At 40.6% G+C, this 27,919-nt stretch overlaps 3 protein-coding genes across 8 annotated transcripts in view; all 3 read left to right on the top strand.

Annotated features, from left to right (window-relative positions):
* Positions 1-246: 246 nt before the first annotated feature.
* Positions 247-17,913, top strand: grm1b (glutamate receptor, metabotropic 1b; the record flags this gene model as incomplete). The annotated part of the gene is made up of 8 exons (XM_080784330.1): positions 247-958; positions 1,973-2,222; positions 5,829-6,064; positions 9,121-9,364; positions 9,623-9,791; positions 10,170-10,296; positions 15,623-16,550; positions 17,043-17,913. 8 exons carry the CDS (start codon positions 247-249, stop codon positions 17,911-17,913), a joined length of 3,537 nt encoding a protein of 1,178 aa, XP_080640456.1.
* A 1,625-nt stretch (positions 17,914-19,538) lies between these two features.
* Positions 19,539-21,851, top strand: rab32b (RAB32b, member RAS oncogene family; the record flags this gene model as incomplete). Its single annotated transcript, XM_080784329.1, has 4 exons — positions 19,539-19,755; positions 20,382-20,659; positions 20,993-21,094; positions 21,810-21,851. The coding sequence occupies 4 exons, from the start codon at positions 19,539-19,541 to the stop codon at positions 21,849-21,851; spliced, it is 639 nt and encodes a 212-aa protein (XP_080640455.1).
* A 5,330-nt stretch (positions 21,852-27,181) lies between these two features.
* Positions 27,182-27,919, top strand: part of stxbp5b (syntaxin binding protein 5b (tomosyn)) — a 32,529-nt gene continuing 31,791 nt past the window's right edge. For all 6 annotated transcript variants that reach the window (XM_080783987.1, XM_080783985.1, XM_080783986.1 and 3 more), the window contains exon 1: positions 27,182-27,703. In XM_080783987.1, the coding sequence (XP_080640113.1) occupies positions 27,566-27,703 (138 nt within the window). In that variant the 5' untranslated portion in view covers positions 27,182-27,565. The remainder of the gene's footprint in view (positions 27,704-27,919) is intronic.

Below are 27,919 nucleotides of genomic sequence, written 5' to 3'. Positions count from 1 at the left end.
TGTTATGGGGTATGAGACATAGACATTTTGTGTGTCTTTTGTCTTTTGTGTGTTTGTTTATTTATTTCGGGTCACAATGCTGTAAATTATACATAAAACATGAGTAAAATATCCCTCATCCCTCATCATCATGCAGGAGGACATCATTGAGGGAGAAATGACAGAGTTGATGGTTCCTTCATGAAGTGGCTATATGGATCTCCATTATGACCAAGTGGACAAGATTCTATCAACACCTGTGACACAATGTGGAATATGATCTACCTGACTATAATAAGCATTTTCAGTTTCTTTGAGGCCTTTGTATCGGCAGAATATAATAACAACAGATATGAGAGGTCTGCACCAAGGGCTGCCTCACGTTTGGTGGCCAGAATGGATGGAGATATTATAATCGGTGCACTGTTCTCCGTCCACCACCAGCCCTCTACGGATTGGGTAGCTGAGAGGAAATGTGGCGAGGTCCGGGAACAATATGGGATCCAAAGGGTAGAGGCAATGTTTCATACATTAGACCGCATCAACGCAGACCCAAACTTCTTACCCAACATCACCCTGGGCTGTGAGATCAGAGACTCTTGTTGGCATTCCTCTGTGGCTTTAGAGCAGAGTATTGAATTCATCAGAGACTCACTCATCTCCATACGGGATGAGAAGGACGGAGGCTCAAAGTTGTGCCTTGAAGGAGGTCCTAACTATCAGCCACCACCCACCAAGAAGCCCATCGTAGGGGTCATTGGGCCTGGCTCGAGCTCAGTCGCAATTCAGGTCCAGAACCTTCTGCAGCTGTTCAATATCCCCCAGATTGCGTACTCTGCAACCAGTATTGATCTCAGTGACAAAACCTTGTTCCAGTACTTCCTTAGGGTTGTGCCCTCTGATACTCTTCAAGCCAGAGCCATCTTAGACATTGTCAAACGCTACAACTGGACCTATGTGTCAGCAGTGCATACTGAGGGTAAGACACATTTTGTTGCTGACAGTTATGATTACTGTGATTCTTAAATGAAACTGGAGCAGTGCACGCCCCTTGCGATTCATTTTCCTTCTTGTGAAAACAGTTAGTGGGCTGGGACTGAAACGGCATAAGAAGGAGGCAGGCAGAAAGCTTCTGGTCACTGGTCCTTGTCTGGGCACATGTGTGCTGTAGTTCCAGTGATCTTAACCAGTGCATTATCTTAGTACATACATTTTCTACAGGCAGTAACAGTAACATTGAACATGTGAAATGGAATTTAATTTAATTTTGAAAGAGCGAGAGAGAGAGAGAGAGAGAGAGAGAGATAATATCACCACAGTTAGCATAAAAAAAAAGAAAAGGAAAGAAAAGGAAAACTAAAAAATAATCATTTGGGTGATGCCATGTCAGGGAATGATTTGCCTTTCTAAAACAATCTGTAATCTTGTTTAGTTGCTTGCATCAGCAACTACCACAATGTCCATTTGGCAGCAAACCTTTACAAAGAGATTCTGGACCAATTACCAAATAGTGGTATTTATTCTAGACTTTAAGCTGCATAGTTTCTAGCACAGAACTCTGCAGCACTCTGATGTCTGATTCGGAATAATACACATCAATTTTGATAATGACAAATTTCGACAAGATATTTAGTAATTAAACCCATTTAATAAACGGTTAGCTGCTGGATTATAATAATCTCCGTATGAACAACATCACAATTTCCTCATATGCATACTCAAAGTAACTGCTGCAACGCTTAAGCAAGGTATACACTCCAATTGGTTGTGCGGGGAAAGTCCTAAGTGTGAATGTGACTTGATGAGCAGCGCACATTTTCAAACGGAGCATGTTTGCTCAGCAAATCATTCCTGGATAAAAAAATAAAAAAATAAACTTTTCTGTCAACGCTTAGATAGTCTCACATTTATGTGGAACACAAAATAATATTGCCTGTTCAATGAAAACCTATACTTATTATATTTTTCTTCTTGCCACATCTTTTCTCCACAGGTAGCTATGGAGAAAGTGGAATGGAAGCCTTCAAAGAGCTTGCAGCCCAGGACGGCCTGTGCATTGCCAATTCTGACAAGATTTACAGCAATGCAGGGGAGAGGCACTATGACAGGCTTCTGAGGAAGCTGCGTGAACGCCTTCCCAAAGCGAGAGTGGTTGTTTGCTTCTGTGAAGGCATGACTGTCCGAGGTATACTCATGGCTATGAGACGTCTTGGTGTTGCTGGGGAGTTCCTCCTAATTGGCAGGTTTGTTTCCCGATTACACTACACTGGATTCCTGTTTAACAATCAATCTTAAATGTTATAAACCAAGTTTAAATAGGTAGAATTATGTCACCTGGCTTATACAAAACATCTTATATTCTCAGATGTAATGCTCTTGGAATGTTCTCAAGTCTAGATCAAAGGCCAAAAGGTTATTTGACTTTTCCCATCAGGGCCCGTAAACTGTGGAAAAGGTTGTCTGAGCACACACATCCGGTCAAAGTGGACATTTTGGCCTAAGAGACATGCTAATGGGAAAACCACAGGGTGTGCATTAATATTATCAAGCGAGTATTGTGTGAAAGTGGAAACTTATTTGACATAAGGGTGGTCAAATCAGTAGGGGTCAGCCTCTGGGAAACATAAAGGTGCACTGCAAATTCCATTTCAATCCGTCAGCTGTTTTCAACATCATCTTTGGGACTAAAGTAGTAACGATCAAACGATCAACATAGCCATCCTTAGAGCTAGCAGAGCTAATAAAAACCCATAAAAAGCTTTTCCACAGTGAAGAAAATATTACCCCTCATGTTTTTTCACGTTTCACAGATGTGACTTATATTCATTGGAATGCCTTCTGACTGAGGGCAGCATTCAATTTCAGGGACATGAAATTTGAAAAGACCAAAATGTAATTCAGAAATGAGAAAGCACTTGAAAATGCATTTCCAAGCCAGCTAACAAAAGTGCATTTCCACTTTCATGTTTTATTCCTGTTGTGACAGTTTCACTTCTACATTGTCCATACAGTTCTGTGCACAGTGTCACACAGACAGGTCACACGTCTTTATCTCTCCTGGTTGTAACTGAATTGGGGCTAATGTTCTTGCCTTAAGATCATAGATACCGGTAACTAAATCAGAGACTGCCATTGCATTAAATCACCTACAATATTGAACAATATTCAAAAAGACGCAGAAAAGGTTATGCAGAATTCAGATAGAACCGAGATAATCTTTTCCTTCTACACTTGTACACAGGAGTAGAGTTCTTCTGAAAGCAGAAGATGCAGAAGAGTCAGGCTCAGTCATAAATAATGCATAAATGAGCCCTCCCTCTCACTGTCAGATCACAGGCAGGACTAGCAAGCATCAAAGCTCACATCAGCACTTACTGTATACTAGACGTTTTTCTCTGCCGAATCCCAGCTTACTTCCAATCCTGTCACGAGTAGTCAGAGCAAGCTTACTGAAATGGGAATAGGGTTCTTGGTTAATACACTATACAGAGAGTTGTGCATTAACAAAGCAGTGATTTTATTCACAAATGTTGATGAGGACTAGGGCACAGCGTAAAAGGGGTCCTGATGAGAATCATGTACTCAAATTCTTGAATAAAGTGTAGCATCCGTCTTACTTCTTCCAGTTGATTTGCACTGCTTAGTCTCCATAAAGGAGAAGGAGGACATGCATTTGGCGTGGCTGTGGGTTTTTTCTTTCTGGGTCAAGGAGACTACTGAAAAGGGAAAAGGCTTTTTTAGAGCAATGCAGTAACTGAACACTTGCAGGCCTGTGCAATGGACCAATCAGAATGCCTGAGGTGCTGGTCACTATATCCATCCATAGCCATCCATCCTCGGCTCTTAGGGCAAATGGATGTTACCATGGCTGGCCAGGCAAATGGCCAATACCATGCATATTACAAAAATCACACCCGTGTGAACTGAGTGGTGCAACTCCCCTCTCCCCCCCCCCCCCCCCCCCCTCTCTCTCTCTCTCTCTCTCTCTCTCTCATATTAGCAGGCAACAGTGCAGCACTATCTCTCTTTCTCAGTTTCTGGAACAACAGTGCCCCTACTGGTACTCATAGTCACATAGGTTAACACGGACATTGCTGTTCCTTGGAGTGGTTGCACCACTCAAAAACAGTGCTCATCACCAGGAGTCTAAAATAAGACAGTGATTTCAAGTACAGTAAGTAATCAAGAATCAATCAACAATAGAATACAATAGAATCTCAGAGGAGAAATGTGACAATTTAGTCATTCACATATTGCTCTATATTCACATATTGCTCCAAATGATACTTTGATTGGGCTTCACAATATTGTCAAATATTTGCATAGAGGTTCATACTACTACTTCTTATTTGAGTGCGTTGACGTCAGAGATGTCGGTTCTTGGCAGACAGTGTGCTGGAATGGAGAGTATGATGCTGAGAAACAGATGGCTGGATATCTCTGCTGTCATAGATAACGGCCTTTGCCCATTTGTAGCTAAAATGCTATACTTCAACAAAATGTACACATTAATACAGCTGGCAAGCCTGGCATAGGACACATTGAGTTACAATAGGCTAATAAAATAGTCATTGTTTTCCCACAATGTTGGAGGATCAATGAAGTATTGTCTTGTTGGATCATGGCAGTACTGCACTTTAAACTTATCAACCGAGGCAAGTGTGTGTTGTCCTGGAATTTATTATTTTTTAACAATATGTCACCATTACGCAGATTCCATTTAACAATACTTACCATTCCTTGTTTACCACCATCGTTCCTCACTAAGTAATGGTGATACAACACTTGCATGATGTAGAAATCTGCTCAGAAATTTCTCACAGCATTTGGAAAGTACACACTGTCACGACTGCTGGTAGCAGGATAACAGGAAACGGGAATACAGGGAAGGACACATGGAGGACAGACGACTAAGGCAGATCTTCTGCAGCTCAGTGAGGTACAAAGGCTTCAGCATATGAGAAAGGCATGGATCAAAACCAAAAAAGCAGCCCAACATGGGCAAACAAATTCAAAAGGAACCCAAAATTCAATGATCAGCCAAAGGTTCAAACAGGCAGTTCAGGCATACAGAAACAGGCTTGGGTTTTATTATTATTATTATTACCATTATAAGATATTATTACTTTGTTGTATGCGAAATAGTGACTATAAGCTCACGTTGAGATTATAGATACTGTATGCTATTGTTGCCATTTTGGAAAAATCTGAACATAAAAAAGATATGACCAAAACAAAGACACATAGTTAAAGTGAGGGAAGTGAGGGAAAGTGGAAACAAGTGAGAGAGTGGGGGAAGTGGGCTAGGTAACTGCAGGCTGATGAGAAAACTGGGAACCGATGTATAGATGCATGCATGTACAGTAGTAACATGGCTACATGCACTACTGTACAGCACTTCACCTAAGCATTTAAACTCCCTGGTCTAGCGCCTTTAGGAGGATGGATGCCCTCATTACTGTCTTTGGGGTCTGGGGGTCTGAGAGGCAGAACTCAATAACAATATATTAAGCTGAAACCCAACTGTATCCAGCATGTGATACACACAAACTTTGATAGTATCTTCACTCTTTATAAATAAGGCCGTATAAGATGATTCTTTTAGAAATTTAAATATTTCATGAGCCCCTATTTGGAAAAGTGTTGCCTAAAATTATCAGTAGCCATGATGGATGTAAATTATTTCAAGGCATTTCCATGTTTTTGGACAGTACAGGAGAGACATGAGGACAGGGAACGGAGAGGAAATAAACAATGAAAACGATTCAGCGATTAAATTCAGTAGATGTTTAATTCTTTTGTCAAAATGCTGTTGTAACATGGTTGCTGTGTGCTCCTCTCCTATTCAGTGATGGGTGGGCAGACAGAGATGAAGTTGTGGAGGGATATGAAGAAGAGGCTGTGGGCGGCATCACTGTAAAACTGCAGTCAGAAGAGGTCACCTCCTTCGATGACTACTTCCTGAAACTCAAGCTTAGTACCAACACCCGCAACCCCTGGTTCCCGGAGTTCTGGCAGTACCGCTTTCAATGCCGCCTCTTCGGACACCCACTGGAGAACACAAATTATGCAAGGAACTGCTCAGGTAGATAAACAGTTACTTAGACGACTTGCTCTGATGATGGACTCCATCACTCCACAAGACACTACAACCTGTCTTGTGGATTTTCAGTTTTTTAAATCTGAACATCAGTTTGTCTATTGTAGCTGCTCAGTCAGTGTGTTCTGTAACATGTCACAATGCCTAAAGTAAGGCTGTAACAGTTTATTTAATTATTAATTTGTTTTGCAACAGGGAATATTTTCTATATAATGAACTTAATAATACATAATTTTTTCATATTGTTCATTTTTTGACATTCGACTCAACAGAGGATGATCTAGAACTAGGTAATTGAATGCTTTTCAAATCAGCACTTTAGAAAGGGTGAAAGCAAACATAAGCATAAGCTCTTGATAACTTGAAACAATGCTCAACAAGCATGTTTCATTTGACATTTTTTCACTAATTAATTTTACACATTATTATTTCTATGTTTTTGAAACACTATGCAATCAGCCTATAGTATATTTACGTTTTCAAACCAAATGTATCATTTGTTACTATTGCTTATTTAAATGTCCCACATTACCACAAATAAACAATTTTATACAAAAGAAACACAGTAAGTGTATTGATAAACGTAAATATAAGATTCTGCATGCAATGCAACAACAGTAAAAAACATCATTTTTGGAATTTCAATTAAATTCTCCCACAGTTCATTTTTTCCATTCCATTTCCCTTCCAGACATTATTTCTAACCATATTTCCTTTGCAGTATTTACAAAAACAGAGCTTACATTCCTTAATCTGCAAAAACATCAAGCTTCCTCTCATTCTTGCAGTCCACTTTATGTTTTTTTTAATAAATGTACAACAGTAATTCATTGTTTGTTTGTCATGAGAGATACAGTTATTGTTTGCTGTTCTGTCACATCTATTGTTTATGTGTTGTTCTCGTTGTTTTGGTGTAGAACTCCAAGATGGTGAGTCTATCGCTCTGGACCCATAATGCTCCTCACTTTGACTATATACATAGAGGTTAACTTCTTCCCATCTGATTTAAATAGTCCATTGACAATATTCACACAGTGGCCACTTTGTTTTTACTTCATACTTGGGTGGTGGACATATAAAGTAAGCAAAATGTTGGCCGCTTGAATATAGTCAGTTGGATGAATCATTCTGAATTTCAATGACCATCAAACTTCAGTTGACCTCTAATATATGAAGCTATTGGGATGTTTTTTTATGATTAATGCACAGGAGTGAGAGCACGGCAATTGGTCTGGTCTGCACTGTGGTCTCACACCTATTTTTTGTTATTTAGACAGATATTAAAACAGCCCAATAACATTTAAGTGAGTTGCCAACAATGGTTGGTCTGGCTTAAGTTGCATGTTGCCACAGCATAGCCATATAGCAACTGTATAATAAAACACTTTTTTTTAGATACACAACCAATTGTGTCCATGCACAATGCAAATTTATTCATGTGAAATTACCTCTTTGAATTATGCAAAATCTGTCCTTGTGTGTGGATTTGCCACAAATCTGATTTAGTGAAGCTGGTCATCCTTTTGCATGCAGAAAATGACTGAATGTCAGCGAGTGAGAGACAAGGAGGTGGTCAAACTGAAGGAGCTGTTGAACTAGGTCATAACTTTTAGTCTGATGCTTTCCCCTGCTGCTACTCCTCCAAACGGATTTGTTTGTACAGTATGTCCTATAGCATCACTAGTCTCAGATTCCTTTTACTTGCCATGACTTGATCTAACATGCTAGAGCAATAAGCACATCAGCAATGGATGATGTTAATAAACCTGACCTCCTTGTGTAAGTTACCCCGCCCAGTAATGTTTTGTTTGTTTGGGAATCTAACCCGACACTCGATTTAAAAGCAAAATGTGTGTTTCTATTGGACTCGAGGCATGATATAATAAAGGGTAATTTAGGTGTTTAAGAATCAGGTGGCAAATAAAGTGAAGATGTCATGTGATATATATTGCAGAATTAAAATGGGCAGTCAATTAAACCAATTTATTATGGCAGTTATGTTCAAAATAGTAACCTAAACCAAATAGTGCTATTGAGCAAGTAGACTAAACTACTATATTTAAAATTAAATTACAATGTTCAGTGTCTTGAGTGGTGGCTAATCATCAGGAAAGCTAAACCAATTATCTTGAAACCACTTCTTTCTTTCTTTCTACATAGTATGCTACAGAAGCTACCAAGAGCAAGCGTGCCCTCTGCATCTGCATACTGTATAGTACAAGGCTTTTGTGTATACAAAATGGACATTTTGGTGCCAAAGTATCCTACGCTCTGGCAGGCTGACATGTGTGCCAAGTTACGAATGCAGCTATGCTCGCTCACAATGTCAGAATATACTTTATTTATATCGGAGTTGTCAACTTTGTGCACATCATTCATTGCTGTACCAAAATACATTTAAAGTGAGGATTTTAATGATTATGACTAATATAATGTTGTACAATCAGTACAGTATATTTAACCACAAAGCTACGGAATAGTAGATGCTTATACAGCTTTTAGCGTGCATTACACTGAAATGATAGGGTGTGTTTGAACATCATATACTCTCAAAATATGAAACATTCTGGTCTCCTTCACCCGCCATGTTTGTCTGGGAATAAGTAAATATAAAGAGTAAAAGGTGTGAATTAATTAGTTAATTGCTTTAATTCCTTGCTTGATTATACGTGTAACAACAGCAGTTTAGAGTTGAAAGACTAATCGAATCCTGAGTTATAAATTCAGAAATGGATAGTCAAGCCATGGTAACAAGGATCCTTTGAAGCCATATTCAAATCATCCCATCTTTGATTCCCTCTCCCGCCGAAGCAAAGCCGTGTGTAATTCTGTTTCCAAATCCCAAGTATATTTAAAATAAACTTTGAACACCCTATCACTCCTTTGTAACAGTTTTGCACCACCACATCCAACACACATACTGTGTGGGATATTGTAGCTACACAACAAACACGCTAATTGCTTGCAGCATCGAAGTAAATACTGCACATACAGCAATTTGATCCTGCAGCAACATTTATCATGTTCTTATACATTGGCAGGCTATGAAAGTCTGGAGGACAACTACGTTCAAGATAGCAAGATGGGATTCGTCATCAATGCCATTTTGGCCATGGCCCACGGCTTGCATGATTTGCACACCCGTGTATGTCCTGGCCCCGGCATCTGTGAAGCCATGGACCCCGTTGATGGCAGCCAGCTGCTGGAGTCCCTGCTTATGACTACCTTTGAAGGCGTGTCCGGAGAGAATATCGGGTTTGATGAAAATGGGGACTCGCCTGGCAGGTATGTCAAACTTTCTATGTTGAGGCATAATGCTGGTGAAAATAATTTAAAAGTGCTCTGCAAGCAACAATTAATTAATGAATTACACTCATTTTGATTGATTGAATAGTTTATTAGAAATATAAACAGCATGAGGTATAGTCAGACATTAAGGCTAAAAGAATAACCCAGAATTTGGAGCTATGCATTTTAGATGATGCTGGATACTATTTTTCACCTGCCGTTTCCTCTGACCCAAGGCCTTTTGTCCACCATCAGGTATGAGATTATGAACCTGCAGCATGTGGAGCCTGGTGTATATGACTACATCAATGTGGGCTCTTGGCACAAGGGCATGCTCATTATTGATGACTACATGATCCAAATGAACCGTAGCGAGATGGTGCGCTCGGTCTGCAGCGAGCCTTGCTCCAAAGGAGAGATCAAGGTGCAGGAAGCTTTTATTTAATATATTTTTGTTTTAACCCCAAAGTACTTACTCTACCTTTAATGCCCTAGTTCCTTATACAAAAGTGTCGCAAAAAAGTAGTGAAAATAGAAAATATACTAGCTGTGAGTTGTGAGTTGTGAGCTTGTAGATTTGCTATTTATAATAATGATAACATACAAAACATACTTGCATGTACAAGATTTCTACGTTCTTGGTTTTTCTGTGACCCCAATTTTCTGAGGCACTACAATGACTACACTGTCTCTTTGAATTCTGTACAATATGTGATTACCGTGCTTATTGTATGTCGCTCTGGATAAGAGCGTCTGCTAAATGTCTAAAATGATGAATTATGTTATTTTGGTTGTGATTCAGGTGATCAGGAAAGGGGAGGTGAGCTGTTGTTGGATCTGCACAGCCTGCAAGGACAACGAGATTGTCCAGGATGAGTTCACGTGCAAGGCCTGTGACATGGGCTGGTGGCCTGACGAGGAACTAGAAGGTGTGTTTCACCCCTATTAAACCCAGTATATACATTCGGCTGCACTCCTCCAGAGATGCTTAATGACAACAGCCATCTCTCTCTCACACACACACACACACACACACACACACACACACACACACACACACACACACACACACACACACACACACACACACACACACACACACAGTACTAATGTAGAAACAAGTTCAGGACCATGGACAGTGGCCATGATCAACCACTCTAAAGACAGGGGCCAGATAGAAGCAAACTTTGCCCAAACTTTTTCAAATCGACCTTCTGCTGGCCTGACACTACTCTATTTTTGTTACAGAAAATGTTAGGAGAATTATTTTGGTTCAAAGTACCAAAAGCTAACCGTAACATCTTTCAAAATTCCTTCATTCCTATACTGCCATTAAGGCAGGATACCATGGATACCATGTCTCGCTAGATTAGTTTTTTTTATGTATTTGCCACTGTTGTCCTGCATTTTTGCCATGATGATAATTGTGTAAGTGTTGTAGCTGTTGTTGTTGCTGTTTGTTTTTACTGTTGTTTGAGACCGAAGACAAATTTCCACACATGGACAATAAATGAAACAAACAAACAAACAAACAAACAATTGTTTATAGTATAGTTAATATCTAGCAAAACTCTCTCAGGGCTAATGCAAAAGAAATTGCATCAAATCAAACCGGTTCTTTTGAGGGATGACAATGTCACAGTTGGTGTGTAAGCTGTACAGGATATGAACTCATATTTATTTCATAACACTATGCCTCATCACAACACATTTCAAAAATACAATCAACTTTGCAAGAGTACGATAACTACAGAAATAGTCCCTGTGCATTTTTCAAAATCTCGCTATAGGGGTTCAATGAACTCCCTGAACCTAACCAAACTGTGCCTATATTTAACTTGTCACTATGTTCAGGACAACGTTCTACTAGAATCGTACGTGTTGTGAGCTTGAGCGGCTATTGTCGACTAAGGTCAACTTTACTTAAGTATTGAGGGTTTAAGTGGTTAAGATGTGCCTGTGCTGGCTGAGCAGAGCACTTTGCCAGAATTCCCCACGGAACTTTAGCTTCTGTGTAGCAACAGTGCATTTTGAAACAAATCCATACAAAAACATGAGCACTACCTTGGAGAACTGGAGAGACCACAATGAACAATAGAGTTGTATTTTAACATATTCTTTATTGAAGGAATGTCACAGGATAAGGTAAGCAGTCTTACCAGCAGAAACCCTTCAAGTTTTCTGAAAAACAAACAAACAAACTCACAAGACAAACACAAACCTTCCCACCCAACCCCCTACCCCAAAAAAGAGACATTTGAGTCGACTGTAAATAAGAAGGTACAATGAAGGTACAAGAGAGGGGGAAAAAACTAAAAAGACACCAGCCAAACGAGTATCAGAGGAGATGACAGCATGTGATACGCTTGTTGGTATAACATATTATACCCTGGAGCATGTTCTCCACCACAGGAGACCAACCACCTATCCAACAGGGGCTGCCATAATTTCAGGAAGATGTTATATTTTTTGTTGATTGCATGCCAAATTCATGCCAAGTCTCTAAGTCATTGCTGAAACAGAGGGCTAGATTCTGAATTCCATTGTTGCTAAATCAAATGTTTGGCTAGCAGTGTGCACAAGGAGATGGCTTGACCCTAAAATTACTTAATAGAGGGATTAAATGCCACTGATCCAAACATAGCCGGTAGTGGATCTGGCTAAATATATATTTTTAAGGCCTTTGATAAGTAATCAAAAATAAGGGACCAAAATTTGTTTCGTTTTGAGCAGAACCAGAATTGTTGAGCAAGTGTGCCGGTCTCCTGCTTGCCCTTATCACATAAAGGGCCTCTCAGAATTAAGGCCAATTTACTATTGATTACATCAAACAAATACTGGATGATGGAAAAGAACATTTAGGTGTATTTGGAGTTCTTCATTAACCTGATGAACCCCAGTATCTCTATTCTGTCACAAAAGGCGAAAGTAGACAAACATTTGACCAAAACAGACCATAAATTTGCTTATTTCAGAGAATAGCTACTGTATATTGGTGTCATTCATTACAGTGGAGAAAGTTTAGTTTATCTTCCCCTGCCCTCCACCACCCACTGCTCAAGACACTTTATGCTGTCGGGATTTTTTGCAGTGCTATTTCACAAACCTGTGCTGTCCTATTTTCAAAGCTTTCCCATGGCACCTGAGAAGCATTCATCATCTTCACCGCTTATCCGACAGCAGCCCTACTTCACTTAGCACTTCTCTGGCCCACTTTCAAAGGCCTTCTGCATTGTTCAAAGACAAGACACTTTCTTAATAGGATTTTCCTGTTTTCTTATAGGTTCATATTTAAGAGCTTTTGATATGCACTGACTGAAGAGAGCATGCTCAATACAGGACACAGTTACTCTCATATTCATGAATTCAACTGGAAAGGTGCTCAGTAGAGTGTAAATCTCTGCCAGAAGGCATGCCCTACCGCTCTTTATCTTTCTCTCTGTCAGAGGCATGTGATGGAAATGTTTTGGAGCTGTATACGTATGAAAAGCCCTAGGGCAATGGAGGAAGGGATATGATGCCTGCTCACTCCTCATGCATAGGGAGGACAGTTCTCAACGGGCCTTAACATTAAGGCCCGGCCCTAACTGAGTCCTAACTGGGCCATAGCTAACACGTTTGTCCAGAACCGCCCAAAAAGGCCTCTGCCCGGGCTCTGGACAGGGGCCCTGCCCAGGGCCCATAACTCCATATATGGAGGTGGCCTGTTATGACATCATTATGACATCTGCATATACTCCATATTGGGGCATGCCTGACAAAGACCTCCATGTATGTGCATAAAAGGGACACAGACATAATATCTGGGTGGGGCATGCCAACGGGCACCGCTGTAGAGGCTCCAACGCATATTATCTTGGTGGGGCATGCATTTCCAACTTGCATTGTTCCAAGTAGGCCAGTGCCCAACGGGCACCACTGTAGAGGCCCCACTTGCAGTTTAGATCTCCCAATGATCTCCCAATTATATGATTGTATAGAGGATTGATAAAGTATATCATCCACACTATCCACTCCTGGGATTTTTGTAGCCTGATTAACCACTCCCCCTTGAAATCGCATTCCCATTCATTTGTGTGGAGACTGGACCCTGCTAATGCATGGTTGGCTGCGGGAGTATAGCTTTGACAGACAACCTCTTCAGCCAATCAGCGTAACAAAAAAGTGACATCTTCAGTCTCCAACCAGTTATTTAAAGTGCTCATTAATTAATTGTGTGGTCTTCTTTCTATCAAGTTTGGTCATCAGTGTTTCTATGGCTTATTGTGCATATTGTGTATAGCTTTTTTCTTTATGGCTTGGCCCTGTCTTATCGCTGCTTTTTTTGTATTGCTTGCAGCTATTTCATTTTATTATTCTAAACAAAATTCAATATATATATATTTTTAATGGAACCCGAGGCCCTACTATTTTGCATACGTTTTAGGCCTGGCCCGGCCTGAAAACGTTGGGTCGGGTTTGGGCAACATTTGAGAACTCTAGCGCCCAAGATTACATCCTAGGCAATTGGCACCAGGTGAAAATATGGGTTACAAAATGGTGGGATAAACATTTAGAAAAAAGATAATCACACCTGTGTGAAGTGACAAGTGAGGGGCACTCTTATCATCGTACATCATACATTTTACATCTCATTCCAGCCAATCAGAATTTGCATCCTCACCTTCGTTTTCAATGTTTGTGTTGCGCAATGTTTGTGTTTACACAAACACTCAAAAATTGTCCATGGCATTTAATGTTTGTGTTAGGAGGACAAGGTTTGTGCACACACACCAAAATCTGGACATAGGAACTATAATGCCACTATAACACCATGTGTATGGTGTCAATCTTAACGTTGACTTACACCGGTACTAGTACATCCCATGTACAAAGTTAACAAACTACAGGCACCGGATTGACTAATGACTAGTGCCGATTCACATCCTCACGTGATGCTTATCTCATACAGTGCAGGCACACCTGAACTTCCATGCATGGCCAAAAGCCGCTGTCTGCCGGCCTCTCTTCCTGGTTTTTAGACAGCGGGTGGATGGAAATTAAGCTCCACCCACACGGCAGAATGCCGCTGGGGCAAGCTTTTCCAGGAACCTAGCCGACGCGGCAATCTGCCGCGTGGGTGGAGCTTAATTTCCATCCACCAGCTGTCTAAAAACAGCGGCTTTTGTCCGCACATGGAATCCTAGGTGTGCTTACATAGAGCACCGAAGTCCTGACGTCACTTGCTCGTCCCCTCAATTCCCCTGGTTCACGGAAGTAATTTCTCTATGGAGAATAACATGCATGGGTCATCTTAAAATCGTCTCAAAAGCATTGTGGTCCAAAAATAAACAAGCTGTCTCTGCGTTATTGTCAGGGAGGTGTCTGTTTCTAGCGAAAATGTAACTAATTCAGTAGCAGTAACAATAGCGTTGTCAGTTGATTCTTCATATCCATACGGAGTGCAGCGGCCTGGATGTTTATTTTTCAAACACAGTTATTATATGAGGCGATCTAAAATCCCCCTATGGGGATTACAATGCAAATAAAATACATGAACCCGTGGATTTACGCCCTCTACCGATATTGACGTCAGACTTCGGTGCTCCAGAAATTACATAGTTGGCATTGACCATGTAGAACATTCGTGAATTGTGGTCCATGGCCTGCTGTCAGCATGCACAATAATTATAATAATCAGCCTAGTTGTATGCTAGAAAACGTCTACCTGACAACTTCAGGAAAACTTGCATATCCTTGCAGAAATACTAATTTAAATAATCATAACATTATTATTACAAATATATATCTCTTGCAGAAATTAAAGCATAATTGTACATTCAGTGTTGTTGATCTGTATAGCAAGAGAAGGGACATTTTTGTAAACCACAGTGATTTACTTTGTCCTGCTGCAATGGCCTCACTCTCCTCTGGCTATACTCTCTGTAGCCCAGCCTGGCCCTCCATGACTTGAAAGGGAGTTTATTTATAGTTGAGCTGAAAACCTACTTTAAGCCTTAGTGGGTTTTCTAACTAGAATCAGATAGTCGACCTTGTGAAAACAGGGTCTGCTCAGGGTCTGTAAGCTCTGTGCATTGGATTTACCTCATGGTCTTCACTTACGAAACAAAACGTTTTTTTTAACGACATTGTTCTTTCATTTATTAATTTATCTTCTTGCATCTCTGTTAATATGAACTTTTATTAATGTTTTTTCTGATCCTGTGGTGCTGTCGAACCGTGATATTTATGCCTCTCTTTTCTCTTCCCTTTCAGGTTGTGAGAGGATCACCCTGCAGGTACTTGAATGGAGCAATCCAGAATCCATTGTCCAAGTGGTTTTCTCCTGCTTGGGCATCCTTGTCACCTCCTTTGTGGCCTTCATCTTTGTGCTGTACCGCGACACGCCTGTGGTGAAGTCCTCCAGCCGTGAGCTGTGCTACATCATTTTGGCAGGCATCTTCCTGGGCTACATCTGCCCCTTCACCCTTATCGCTCGCCCCACTGTGGCCTCCTGCTACCTCCAGAGGCTCCTCGTTGGAACCTCTGCTGCCATGTGCTACTCTGCCCTGGTCACTAAGACCAACCGCATCGCCCGGATCCTAGCGGGCAGCAAGAAGAAAATCTGCACCCGGAAGCCCAGGTTCATGAGCGCATGGGCACAGATGGTCATCGCCTCCATCCTGATCGGTGCTCAGATCATCTTGGAGGTCACCCTCATCATCATGGAGCCCCCTGAGCCCATCAAGTCCTATCCCAGCATCAGAGAGGTGTTCCTCATCTGCAACACCAGCAACATTGGAGTAGTGGCTCCCCTGGGTTACAACGGGCTGCTCATCTTGAGTTGCACCTATTACGCCTTCAAGACACGCAACGTCCCTGCCAACTTCAACGAGGCAAAGTACATTGCCTTCACCATGTACACCACATGCATCATCTGGCTGGCTTTTGTGCCTATTTACTTTGGCAGCAACTATAAGATCATCACCACCTCCTTCTCAGTGAGCCTCAGTGTGACTGTGGCTTTAGGCTGCATGTTCACACCAAAGATGTACATCATACTCGCCAAGCCGGAGAGAAACGTGCGCAGTGCGTTCACCACCTCTGACGTTGTGCGCATGCACGTCGGTGATGGCAAGATCGCTTGCCGGAGCAACAGCCTGCTTAACATGTTTAAGAGGAAGAAGAATGCTGGAAATGGCAGGTGGGTTCGTTGAGTAATTGAGTCTGTGAGTCCTTGCTGATGTGGCACCTCAGGGATGCTGGCACTGTCTAACTGTAATTGACTCTGAAAGGCCAACCTGTTGTCTTACTGTATTCACTCTCATAGGTGCACCTGTTGTATGGTGTGAGAGATGTAGGTCAGTACTCGATTCACACAACTATTCTAACCTTTCAACTGCCGTTATTAATTAAAACAAGCATCCCTGCATGCTGTGGGATCAGACACAGGACCACAGATGAAATATGGCAGAATATGCCATGCAAATTGTCATATAAACATAGCCTGCATATTATCTGCTTCATAAAATAACATTCCACCTTAAATGCAGTATTGTAGAGTAATTTCAAGAAATAAACAAATACAATTATAGCATGACATGATAAAGTCTTTTTACATGAACCAGAAATGCTGCTGCTGTCTCCACTTTTCTGGGTTCCTGTGAAATAACAGACGTCTTTATTTTGTTCATAGTTCTAATGGCAAGTCTGTGTCATGGTCTGAACCAGGTGCAAGACATCCTCCACAAGGGGATCACATGTGGCACAGACTGTCAGTGCATGTGAAGGGACAGGAAGCGGGTTCCAATCAGATGGCTGTCATCAAACCCTTAACTAATACCTACCATCATACAAACCTGGAGTTCTCAGACCTCAGCACTAAGACTCTATACAACGTGGCCGAGGAAGAGGAGTGTGACCCTGTCAGATACAACCCTCCCGCCACCCCCCCCATCATGATGGCCCACGGGCAAATGCCCGCCAGTGGGCTCATGAAAGAGGTGGATGTGGAGGAGGTGGAGCTTTATAGCCCTGAGCATCTACCTCCGCAGAATAGCGTTCTCCCCCAGCATGATATGATGGATCACCTTCAGGAGGAGGAGGTGGTTGCGGTGGTGGATAAATTTGACCGCGACGTCCCCGATTTTCGTGGTATGATTAGCATGCCCGAGGTAGTGAGTGGAGGCATGCCCGTCTACCACCAGGCCCACCTCATCCAGCAGCATCCTGTGCTGCCCATGCAGATGGACCTGTTTGACGACGAGCACACACCTCCTCTGGATGAGGAGGACGAGATGGAGAACGAGCAGTTTGGCCTCCTCCACGGCTACATGTACGACAACGCCCAGATTCATGACGAGGAGGAGCTGGTTCAGGTTAAACTGCCGATGGAGGATACTGTGTCTTTGATGCCTCCTCCGTCACCATTTCGAGATTGCTTGGGACCGTCGGCTAACCCCTTTCCCAGCTCTCCCGTGTCTGAGTCTGTTTTGTGCACTCCTCCAAACATGACATATGCCTCTGTCATTCTGAAAGACTTCAAACCAAGTTCCTCAACTCTGTAACGGTGCAAAGTAGATATTACCAGGTGTTCTAAAATGTTTTGTAGTTGATTATAACTTGTGTTTCTTGTTTATTTTGCTAATGGTTAACATGTCAATAATGGAGAATGTATAAGGTGTGAATCTGTGAATCAGATTCAAGTTCACTCTACAGCTTCATATATTTTACAGGGAAAGGGAGAACTATGAAGCCCTACTACAACGTAAAAAACTGTTATAGATTATGCCTAAAGTAGTGAAAACATGTACCCATTACAGACAGGTGTTTCTACATAAGCTTTTAACTCATTCCTCTAAACATTGTGCTTATTAGGCAAACAACTAATTGTCTACTGTATGTATGTACATGAACTAATGTCATATTCACAGCACAGAAATAGTTAATAGAGCATTTATTTGACCAATAAAAGCAATTGAGACATTTTAAAGAGGGTATAGTGAATGGTATGTTTGTAATGTTGAACACTCAAATTCGGCAATAATAAATTCAAAAGCATCTTCAACATGTAATGGAAATATTTGCATTTAGAGTGGCGTTTGCCACTTGAGTAATTGCAATTTTCTATTTTTTTTGGAGGGGGCAATTAAACACTCAGATCTTGATAAGATTATAAAAATGCAAATCAATTTTTTCAGTTGACTTTTCAGTTGATACAGAACAACCTGAAGGTGCACTGTATCATGAATGTAGCAGAGGATATGTTCAAGTGCCACATTTCTCTTGCCATTGAGAGTGATTTCTTCCCTTTTGTACATGTAATTCATTTTTACTGTCTTGAAATGCAAGTTAAGCAAGATTGCAAGTTTGTATCTTTTATAAATAGCAATCTGAATTCATAACTGTATAGATGATTGTATAAGACCACAAAAAATGCTGTAATTGTGAATGTAAGAAATTGTGAATCACATTTTGGTATTCAGATGATTACACTAATGCCTAATTCATTTACTATTTATGCTTCTATTGTATGTTGGGCAGGTCAATGACATTTCTTAAAGACGTTATAGCCAATCAGCTCTATATAATGATGAGGTATTGAAGTAGTATTAGTGCTATTTATAATTAGGTATAATTGATAAGTTGCAGCCTTAAATATATAAATGACATAGATTAAACAAATATTTGCTGTAGAGAGTTTGAAGGAAAATTGTTTAATGGGAGTATAAATTAAATATTTTTTATGCTTTTGTGTTTTGTCTTTCATGTCAGGCAATAGAGTAAAAATCACATTTTGGGGCCATATATGTGACTGAGGCTAATTATAATACCTATTGCAATAAATTATCAAAATCTCGCTTAAAATATTTATGAATTAAAAAAGGGGGGAGGGAATAAATAATTAGAGGTCAAAAACATGTTGACGTGCTCTTAATGTATAGCTATTAGCTATGTTTTCAAAATCCTTGAGCACAACAAACATATTTAAATTAATTTGGAGAGGGCGCGTTCGGAAATAGCGCACTGAGCGCACTGTGCAATGCAAACTAAACTACCGTAATAGGCGAGTGCGCTCCCGGGGCGCATTTCCGAACTAGTTTACTTTTACTTTCTATAGATAGAATGCTCCATATGAGGAGAGTGGGCGTCATGGTTTTCAACTAGCGATCGATCGGAGGATAGGATATTGATGGCGTCGCCGTCGGTTCGAACGTGTTGTACAGAAAAGTTGTTCAAAGTTGTAGTTATTGGAGACGTGGCAGTTGGAAAGAGCAGTGTAATCTGCCGTTATGTCCATAACCGTTTTAAAGAAACATATAAAACATCTATTGGTGTTGACTTTGCTCTCAAAACAATTGAGTGGAACAGGAATACCGTGGTGCGGCTGCAGCTTTGGGATATTGCAGGTGAGAGCGATGAGGCTTAATTGCGTACAGAGACTATAAATGGAGAACACAGTTCACACTATTAATAATTTAGGCTATATTCAGCTGTTGTTCACTTTGTTGTGTATAAGCTTGAACGTGTAGGCTAGCAGTTATAAATAGGCTATAGATATAGAAGCCTTGCATGCAGGCTCTGGCAATAGGCAATTGGTTCAAAGTTCGACATTTCATGCTGCAATGATTATCTACTCTACAAGTAGTACAGACTAGTGGCCCACTTTGCTGTGTTTTCTGTCACCCATAGCATGTAACTTCCTACATGTAACACCAGCAATCGTTTTATCAGATCTATTTTAGTCTTGTTCGGTGTCCATGGATCGAATATGCCGAGATTTCATTTTCTTTCAGGCTTGCATTTGTTCATATAGCCTACATACAAAAAGGTTGCATATGCTACTAAAATTATTCACATATAAGAAAGCTATGGGGAACATTTAGTCTTAATTTTCAATCCACTTCAAATGTGTCCATTCTTTTTCTGTAAGACATATGTGGCCTAAAATAATGTCCTGCATTGAAGCTATATAAGCCTATATTTTAGGACGAAATTTGTTGTGTAAAATCCTTGTATGTCCCATTTCTTCAAGGTCAAGAGCGATGTAAGAATCTATCCAGGGTGTACTACAAGGAGGCAATGGGAGCATTAGTTGTCTTTGACATAGCTAAAAGGTCCACTTTTGAGTCTGCCCTGGAGTGGAAGCAAGGCCTAGATAGCAAAGTAGTCTTGGACAGTGGAAGCCCAATTCCTGCTGTTCTCCTGGCCAACAAATGTGACACAAAGGAAGGAGACAGAGAACTATCCACCACACTTGACCAGTTCTGTAAAGAGAACAACTTCATAGGATGGTTTGAAACCTCAGCAAAGGTGTGTGTAATATTTATATTTTTCTTCGTTTGTGACCAGAGAATGCTCTGCATGTGTGTAATCACTGGTATGTTGATGAGATAGCATGTTTGATCTTTTAACCCTGATTATAAAATAAACTCATAAAATGTGTGCAAACATTAACAAAGCCATGCTTTAAATCTTTGACCTTTACCTTTAGGGATATAATAAGCTGTCACACTTATAGCATACACTTTGAATTAAAGGGGAATTTCTTCCTAAAATGCTTATTTTACCTTTTAAAGTACTTCTCTGGTCCCATAAAGACTCTAAACTATGTACTGAAATCCACATTTCCCTGACTATTTATAGGACAATATAAATATTGATGAGGCTGGTGCTTTCCTTGTTGAGAACATACTCCGGTGTGACAAAGACCTGTCCAATGAAGAAACCCATGGGGACAGCTTCAAAGTGAAGGCACCTGGGGCTATACAGAGTAACAGACTGGCATGCTGTTGGGGACAAAAAATCTGAGGTAGAGAGACATACAAATGTGATTATAGGTTAAATGCTTTTCCAAGTTGTTGTTTGGCATGGCACAATAATTAAACAACCCAGATACAGTGTGATTCATATATATATTTTTTGTAAACACACTGTATACAGAAGGTATATTTCAGAATTTCGATGTTCTGTGAAATTCACAAACAAACATAGTCAGAGATGTTACTGATGATGCCAGATAGTGCTAGTAATGCTGAGACCAGTCCTCGATCTCGATGTGTATGTCAGTGTGTGTATAAAAATAAATTGATACATCCCAAATTTAACATGTGCTGATTGCTTTTTATACACACCGTCAAATATATATGCAAGAGTAGTCTGATACTGAGAATTAAATCCACATCTACTGTAGTGCTTCACAATGCTGGTATGCTGTGTTGTGATCATGTGCTGAGCATTACACAAAACTGGCACCATTAGAGCTATCTTTGCCGTTCACGTGTCATGCTAGCTTGTTTCTTTCATGTGTGAACTGTGTGGGTTGTCTCATAAACACCTCTGAAACGATAGAGCTCATTTCTCTGATAATCCACTGATACAGTCAGCATCCTAATAAACAGATCAGCATGACACATGTACAGCCTGCTGAGAAAGGTCTGTTTGACACTCCCTGTGTACGCAGGACGTGGTCATGGTCACTGCATACTATAATGTGGAGCTCTGAAGCATGTGATCCTATAAAAATGGCATTATCTAAAACAATAGATGAACTAGTAAGTATTGCTGAATTGAGGACCCACTCCAACTTTGCACTATAGCTTTACTTGTCTGTTACAGTGTGTACATACATCCCATGCATAATATTTATCTCCTAATCACTTTGCCGTGTGGCACGGCAAGACCAGGCGATTATCGTACTCTAGCACTGCAGCCAGTCCTGATATGACCAATAGTAGAATAAATATTCCAGCTTGACCTGGTTTTAGGGAGAGAGAGGGGGGTGGGCGTGGGTTATTTGAAAATGCAACACACTGTTTCACCCTCCAGTGGGGACTATGCTTTGGAGTGTGCTAAGGTGTATAGAGGGATCCAATAGAAATGTTTTTTTTATGTGAAGCGAAAAGAGAATGACAGACAGACAGAGCCTACTACTGACCGTTTTTCTTGAATGCTACTGTATGAAATAGAACACATTCTGATTCTCAGAAATACTATTACTCACCACACACTGTTTGTTGTGACTTCCAACAGATGAACAGTTGATTTCCCTTGAGGTGTAACTGTTTTACAGCAACCACTGATTGAATACTTTATTAGACAGAAATGCATGCAGTAGAAGTACCTGTAAAATGATTTAATCTGTATTATAAATGTTTGTGCTACTTTTAATGAATGGCCTGTATTGTATTCAACACTGCATGTTGCTTTGTGACACTGTCATATTCTATTGCGATAATTAACTAATCCTGTGATAGTGAAGTATCAATAAAGACTGAGTCATTCATGGCTTATCCAATTATGAACTGTCAATGTAGGTTTGGGGTATTTAAGGACGTTTTGTGCTGCAATTCTGGAATTCTGTCAACCAATCTGTATGTTACTATGGTAATACAATATAAATAGCACATCTGTAGTGGTTCCATACTATTCCATGGAGAAATTTAGATCCTGGTCTCAATGAGTTCTGGGTTTGAGTCATGGGTATAGGATATAAAAGTTATGAATTGCAGACACATTTTCACCACTATACTGCACATACAATTTAGATATATACAATATACAATTTTACCTTGAATCTTTCTTTTCAGTCTTGCAGCGAGTAATAATAAACCATTAATCTGATTAATTATTCAAGAATTCAAGATTATATGTTATGGACTTTTTTGAGACAGAGACTTTGTCCTTTATTTTCACTGACATGATGCATATTGTAGAGGATATTTTTACACACCCATTTGTTATTTGCTGTCCTGTAGTTTTACTTTGCAGTGTCCTTTCTGTGCGTCTTGGGATCTGCTCTACATCCAGGCTACAGTATACCTATAGCTCTTGTCCATATTTGGGCACTGTACACATGACAAGATGTCAGGGACTCTTGAATTTGTGTACCACAAAAGAGTATATATCGCCAGTTTGAGATAAACTTTAAATAAATAAAGCGTTTCAATATCCATCATGCAATATCTCTAAACTACCTGTTGGATCCAGTCTGTAAATTAAACGTTTCCAAGAACCATCTGTGCTTAAATTATTAATTTTGTTTCCTACGGTTCATATTATATGTCAAATATACATGGTTGTTTTTGTATGTCTGTACTCAATTGTTATTGTTATTTTTTATTTCATTTCATTTCATGATGATGACGATAACTGTGGGGGAAGGGATGGGGTGAGGGAGAAAAAACTGTACTACATTGTTGAAAACTACTACCAATAAACATATATTAAAAGAAAGTTTCCAAGAACCCCCCCCCCCCCACACACACACACACACACACACACACACACACACACACGCACGCACGCACGCGCACACACACGCGCACACACACACACACACACACACACAAACAAACAAACACAGTCACACAGTTTGAGACAAAGCTCTTTCTTTTTAATGTATTTAATATGTATTTAACCTTGAATACCTTTTCTTTAATAACACATTACTTGGCTATATAGTATACTAATAATGCTCAGTTCAACCTCAGCATATCCGCAAGACAATTTACCTTGTGTGGAAAGTGTGCCCTCAGGGAAAGTGACTGAGAAGCAACACACAACTTCTAATTATGGATACGTCCCAGATACTAGAGACCTAGATTCTGGAGTCAAACAGGGATGCTGCATGGCCCCAATACATCTCACATTGGACACAAAAAGATCAGGTACATAACTAACATTTATTTGTTGTTGTTCATAAATGCTCTCAGATGCTCTGAATTATAGTCCTAGTTTCCTATCCTATTAGGCTACTTGATATTAGCTGTTTTTCTTTGATTGAAATTGGTAGGCTGTATACTTGATTGCAATGTATTAAATGTTCAAAATTGTGAAGTTGTCAACAGGACAACATCCACGATTAGACAATATTATTGAAGAGATTGACACAATATCTTTCACTTTAATTTACAAAATGTTCTTCGTAGGCACTCAAACACAGCAGAACAAAATTGTCCGAAACTGTCAAAATAATTTATACCCTAGCTTTCCATTGTATCCATTGTATGGAAATATGGCGAATTATCCTGGCAATATACTAATACTACAATATAAACGGTGTAAAATATCAGTAGTATATTATGATTGATTAAAATTATATTTGTTCCCAACCTATTCAAACCAGTAAACACGGCATGCTGTTGCTGTCCATGTTGCTGAATTCTGGCTGTCATGATACAACGCCCTACCAATGTGCAAACTGCTTACTTGCTGACAATGTTGGTACATTCCACCATCTAGTGTGCAATGGTTGTATTTGCAGAGCCTGCGAAAATTACCACATACAGATAAATATGACCCTTCACTCAACCCCACCCCAAAAGCGATTGCACACACACACACACACACACACACACACACACACACACACACACACACACACACACACACACACACACACACACACACACACTGTACACACACATAAATATAAAACTTTATACATTTCAAATTCCAACTTTAGTTTAGATCATATAGGTTTATAATGTTTTGTGAGTCACACATGACAGTAAAATAGTCAGGTGGTGCTGCTTGTGGGCCGGGTCGAGAAAGGAGGGGAAATGACCCATTTTCCATGAACACACAATAGAATGGTACAAAACAAAATACTTCACATAGGGAATAAAGCGATTACTGTTAGCTTATATCATATTTCTGCATGGGGCCTTTTGGCCCTTGTAGTGGAACTTTTTTTTTTCTTCTTTTTTTTAAGAAATGTAATTTGTGCAGTTACATGACATACCGTAGTAGGCTAATTCATGAGATATGTATGAGTTCTCTCATGTGATGGGATTAAATTGATATATATATATATATACTAGTGTCAAAGACGGTACAGTTGGAACTGAATTCACTGGTTCTTTTCTTGCTAACATAGTACAGAGGGTGAAAGTGAACACAACCCTCTCCTCAACATTAACTAGTAATGTTGGTGCTCCTGCTCCCCAAGGGTGTGTAAACTCAGCTGTACTATTCACCCTGACAGCTGTCAGGTTTTACTGACAGCTGTCGTAGTCATACTGAGGATTGTCTGTCTGAATGTCGCACTGACACACCAGTTCAATGCATTCTAAAGTATTCAGATGATACAGCTTTGATTTCTCTCCTAGATAGTTCCAGTGATCCTGGACTGCACCAACAGAGAGTAAACAAGGTGGTTGAATGGAGTGATAACAACGCTCTCATCATTAACACACAAAATACAGGAGAGAGACACACAGATCCCCCACCCAATTAATAGATGTTCATATACATACCTTACCTAGTAGTACTAGTAATAGAACATCTTCTGTCTCGGAAAGATAAGATTGAATCAGTGTGTAAGACAGGCTTGGCTCCAGGATGAAATGACTGAGGGTGCAGTCGAAAAACTGCAAGGGGGCACACATCATTGATCATTTTATATAGTAAACCAATTTGTACATAAAACTTAAACTGAGGGGGCAGAATTTGCAACTGAGGGTACCAGGCCCCCTCTGGCACCCCTGTGGCGCCGGGCCGGGTGTAAGAAAACAAAAGCAAATAATCTATTTCCTTCACCGTTTAAGATCCTTTGGCTCTAGTCGACGGATTCTTCTTTCACTTCTGTTATTATGAGTGTTCTCCGGTGCACCATACTGTAGTACCACCTGGTATGGATATGTTTGTCTGTAGTCACAATAGAGGGTATACGCGTGACATCATCATCAAACCCGGAAGTTATGCAGGAATGCCTACTGAGTGGCAAAAAACAACTTTCTGGCCTTGACAACCGGTGCATCCAAACAGAAAAGTCCTATCTGATTCCATTAAACAACGTTAAACAATGTTAAACTCACTTTGCATGTTGCTTTGCCACTCAATGTGCCATTCACTTTAAGCATGCGCATACCCTCTATAGCTGCAACAACTGAACATTTGTGCAAGGGTTGTTGGACAACGACTTCAGAAGCTCTATACAACATCCAAGTATGATAACAGCATAAGGTTTAGCAAGGAATATCACCTCTAATACTAGCCATGTTTTGTATGGAGTATAGGCATGCTTTCTTCAGGAAGAAGATAGCCTATGGTGTGAACTGTGAAGTTAGGTTGAAAAGTGGTGAAGTGGTCCTTTTAGGTACAGGGTAAACTGTGAGACCACATTTATAAAATTCATTAGGCTACAGGGCTACAATATTTCTGTTGCTTCTGATACCATAAAATCGGACCGGCCTGAAGTGAGTGGTGCAACAGTGCCCTCTGTTGGTACTCTAATCATAGGGACGAGTGGTTGCGTTGCACCACTCAAAAATAACATGTGCGTGCGTCAGTACGTACATGGCTTCAAACAAGTTGACATAATGTAAAGTTGTTTAAACATAAAGTTATAACAACAAACATGGACACACGCGCACTGGAGGCAGTCTGGCACGCACGCACACACACACTCGCGCGCACGACGAGCTGTCAAAAAAGTTTCCTCCTTGCCTGAAAGGTTGCCTGACAACCAATCAACCAGCCAATCACAGCGCAACCGTCCCTCCGGGTTATGGGTTTTATACAGCGTCGCAGACTCGCAGTCCCGCCCCCTTTCATGACGACGAGAGACCTAGAAGTGAATTCCCCATTCTTTTTCCGCATAGACTTTTCAAAAAGTATTTGTATAAATACGTTTACGCGGACAAAGCCAACTCGGATCGTGACAAATCATTACAATAAACACAATGTTTTGGGCCGATCAAAACATTGTGTTTATTGTCATGATTTGTCACAACTCGAGTTGGCTTTGTCCGCGATGTAAACGTCTTTATATAAATACTTTTTAGTGGGCGGGACAAGCGCTAGCCATGTCATCCGGGTGCCCGTGTGGAGCGCACTCAGCGCAGACTCAAAATACGCTGCAATTCACTGCGTTTCCGTAGCCAGTTTGCTACCAGCTGAGCCCTGGGAAACAGCGCACGGAAACGATTCCGAATCCGATCGAATAATAACGCCAGAAGAACTGGCACCACAAATGGCGGATTAATACCGATCTCAGAACAGACTTCATGACTCAATGTATATGGGCATAACGTGGGTGCTTTTGGACAGTGCGTTGGCAACAACCTAGGCTCCGTAACATGTGAGATTAAAACGGCAAGATATTAACTGTGCGTCTTTAGCTGGCTAGCTAAGCGGCTACCCCTCCTGTCAATTTATGGTAGCTCAGTTGATGTGTTTTTTCCTATTTGATTCTCGTCTGTACCGAGGGAAAAAATGAAGAAGTTTAACATTAGGAAGGTGCTGGACGGCTTGACAGCGGCTTCCTCATCCTCTGCAACTCCACCGCCGGGTACCAGGGAGAACGATGTTATCCAAGAGACCCTACAGTCCGAGCATTTTCAGCTCAGTAAGGTGGGCTTTCCGTTAAATAGCAGCCAACACAGTCAGATGACAGCGCGTGACCGATACCAACGTTGTCCTAATCTGTCAACAATCTCAGCATTGGTTATTGGGAAAGAGGACTGCTTTAGTGCATGCACCACGCTGCTGCACCAATATAATGCATTGTGAATGTATTGTCATTTTATTATTTGTTCGTTGTTATTATTGCTGTACAGAGACCCCCCG

The sequence above is a fragment of the Protomyctophum bolini genome (genome assembly GCF_963924005.1).
Source record: "Protomyctophum bolini genome assembly, chromosome: 15".
NCBI lineage: Eukaryota > Metazoa > Chordata > Actinopteri > Myctophiformes > Myctophidae > Protomyctophum > Protomyctophum bolini.
The sequence above is the reverse complement of the archived record's forward strand: the minus strand, read 5'-3'. Positions and strand labels throughout refer to the sequence as shown.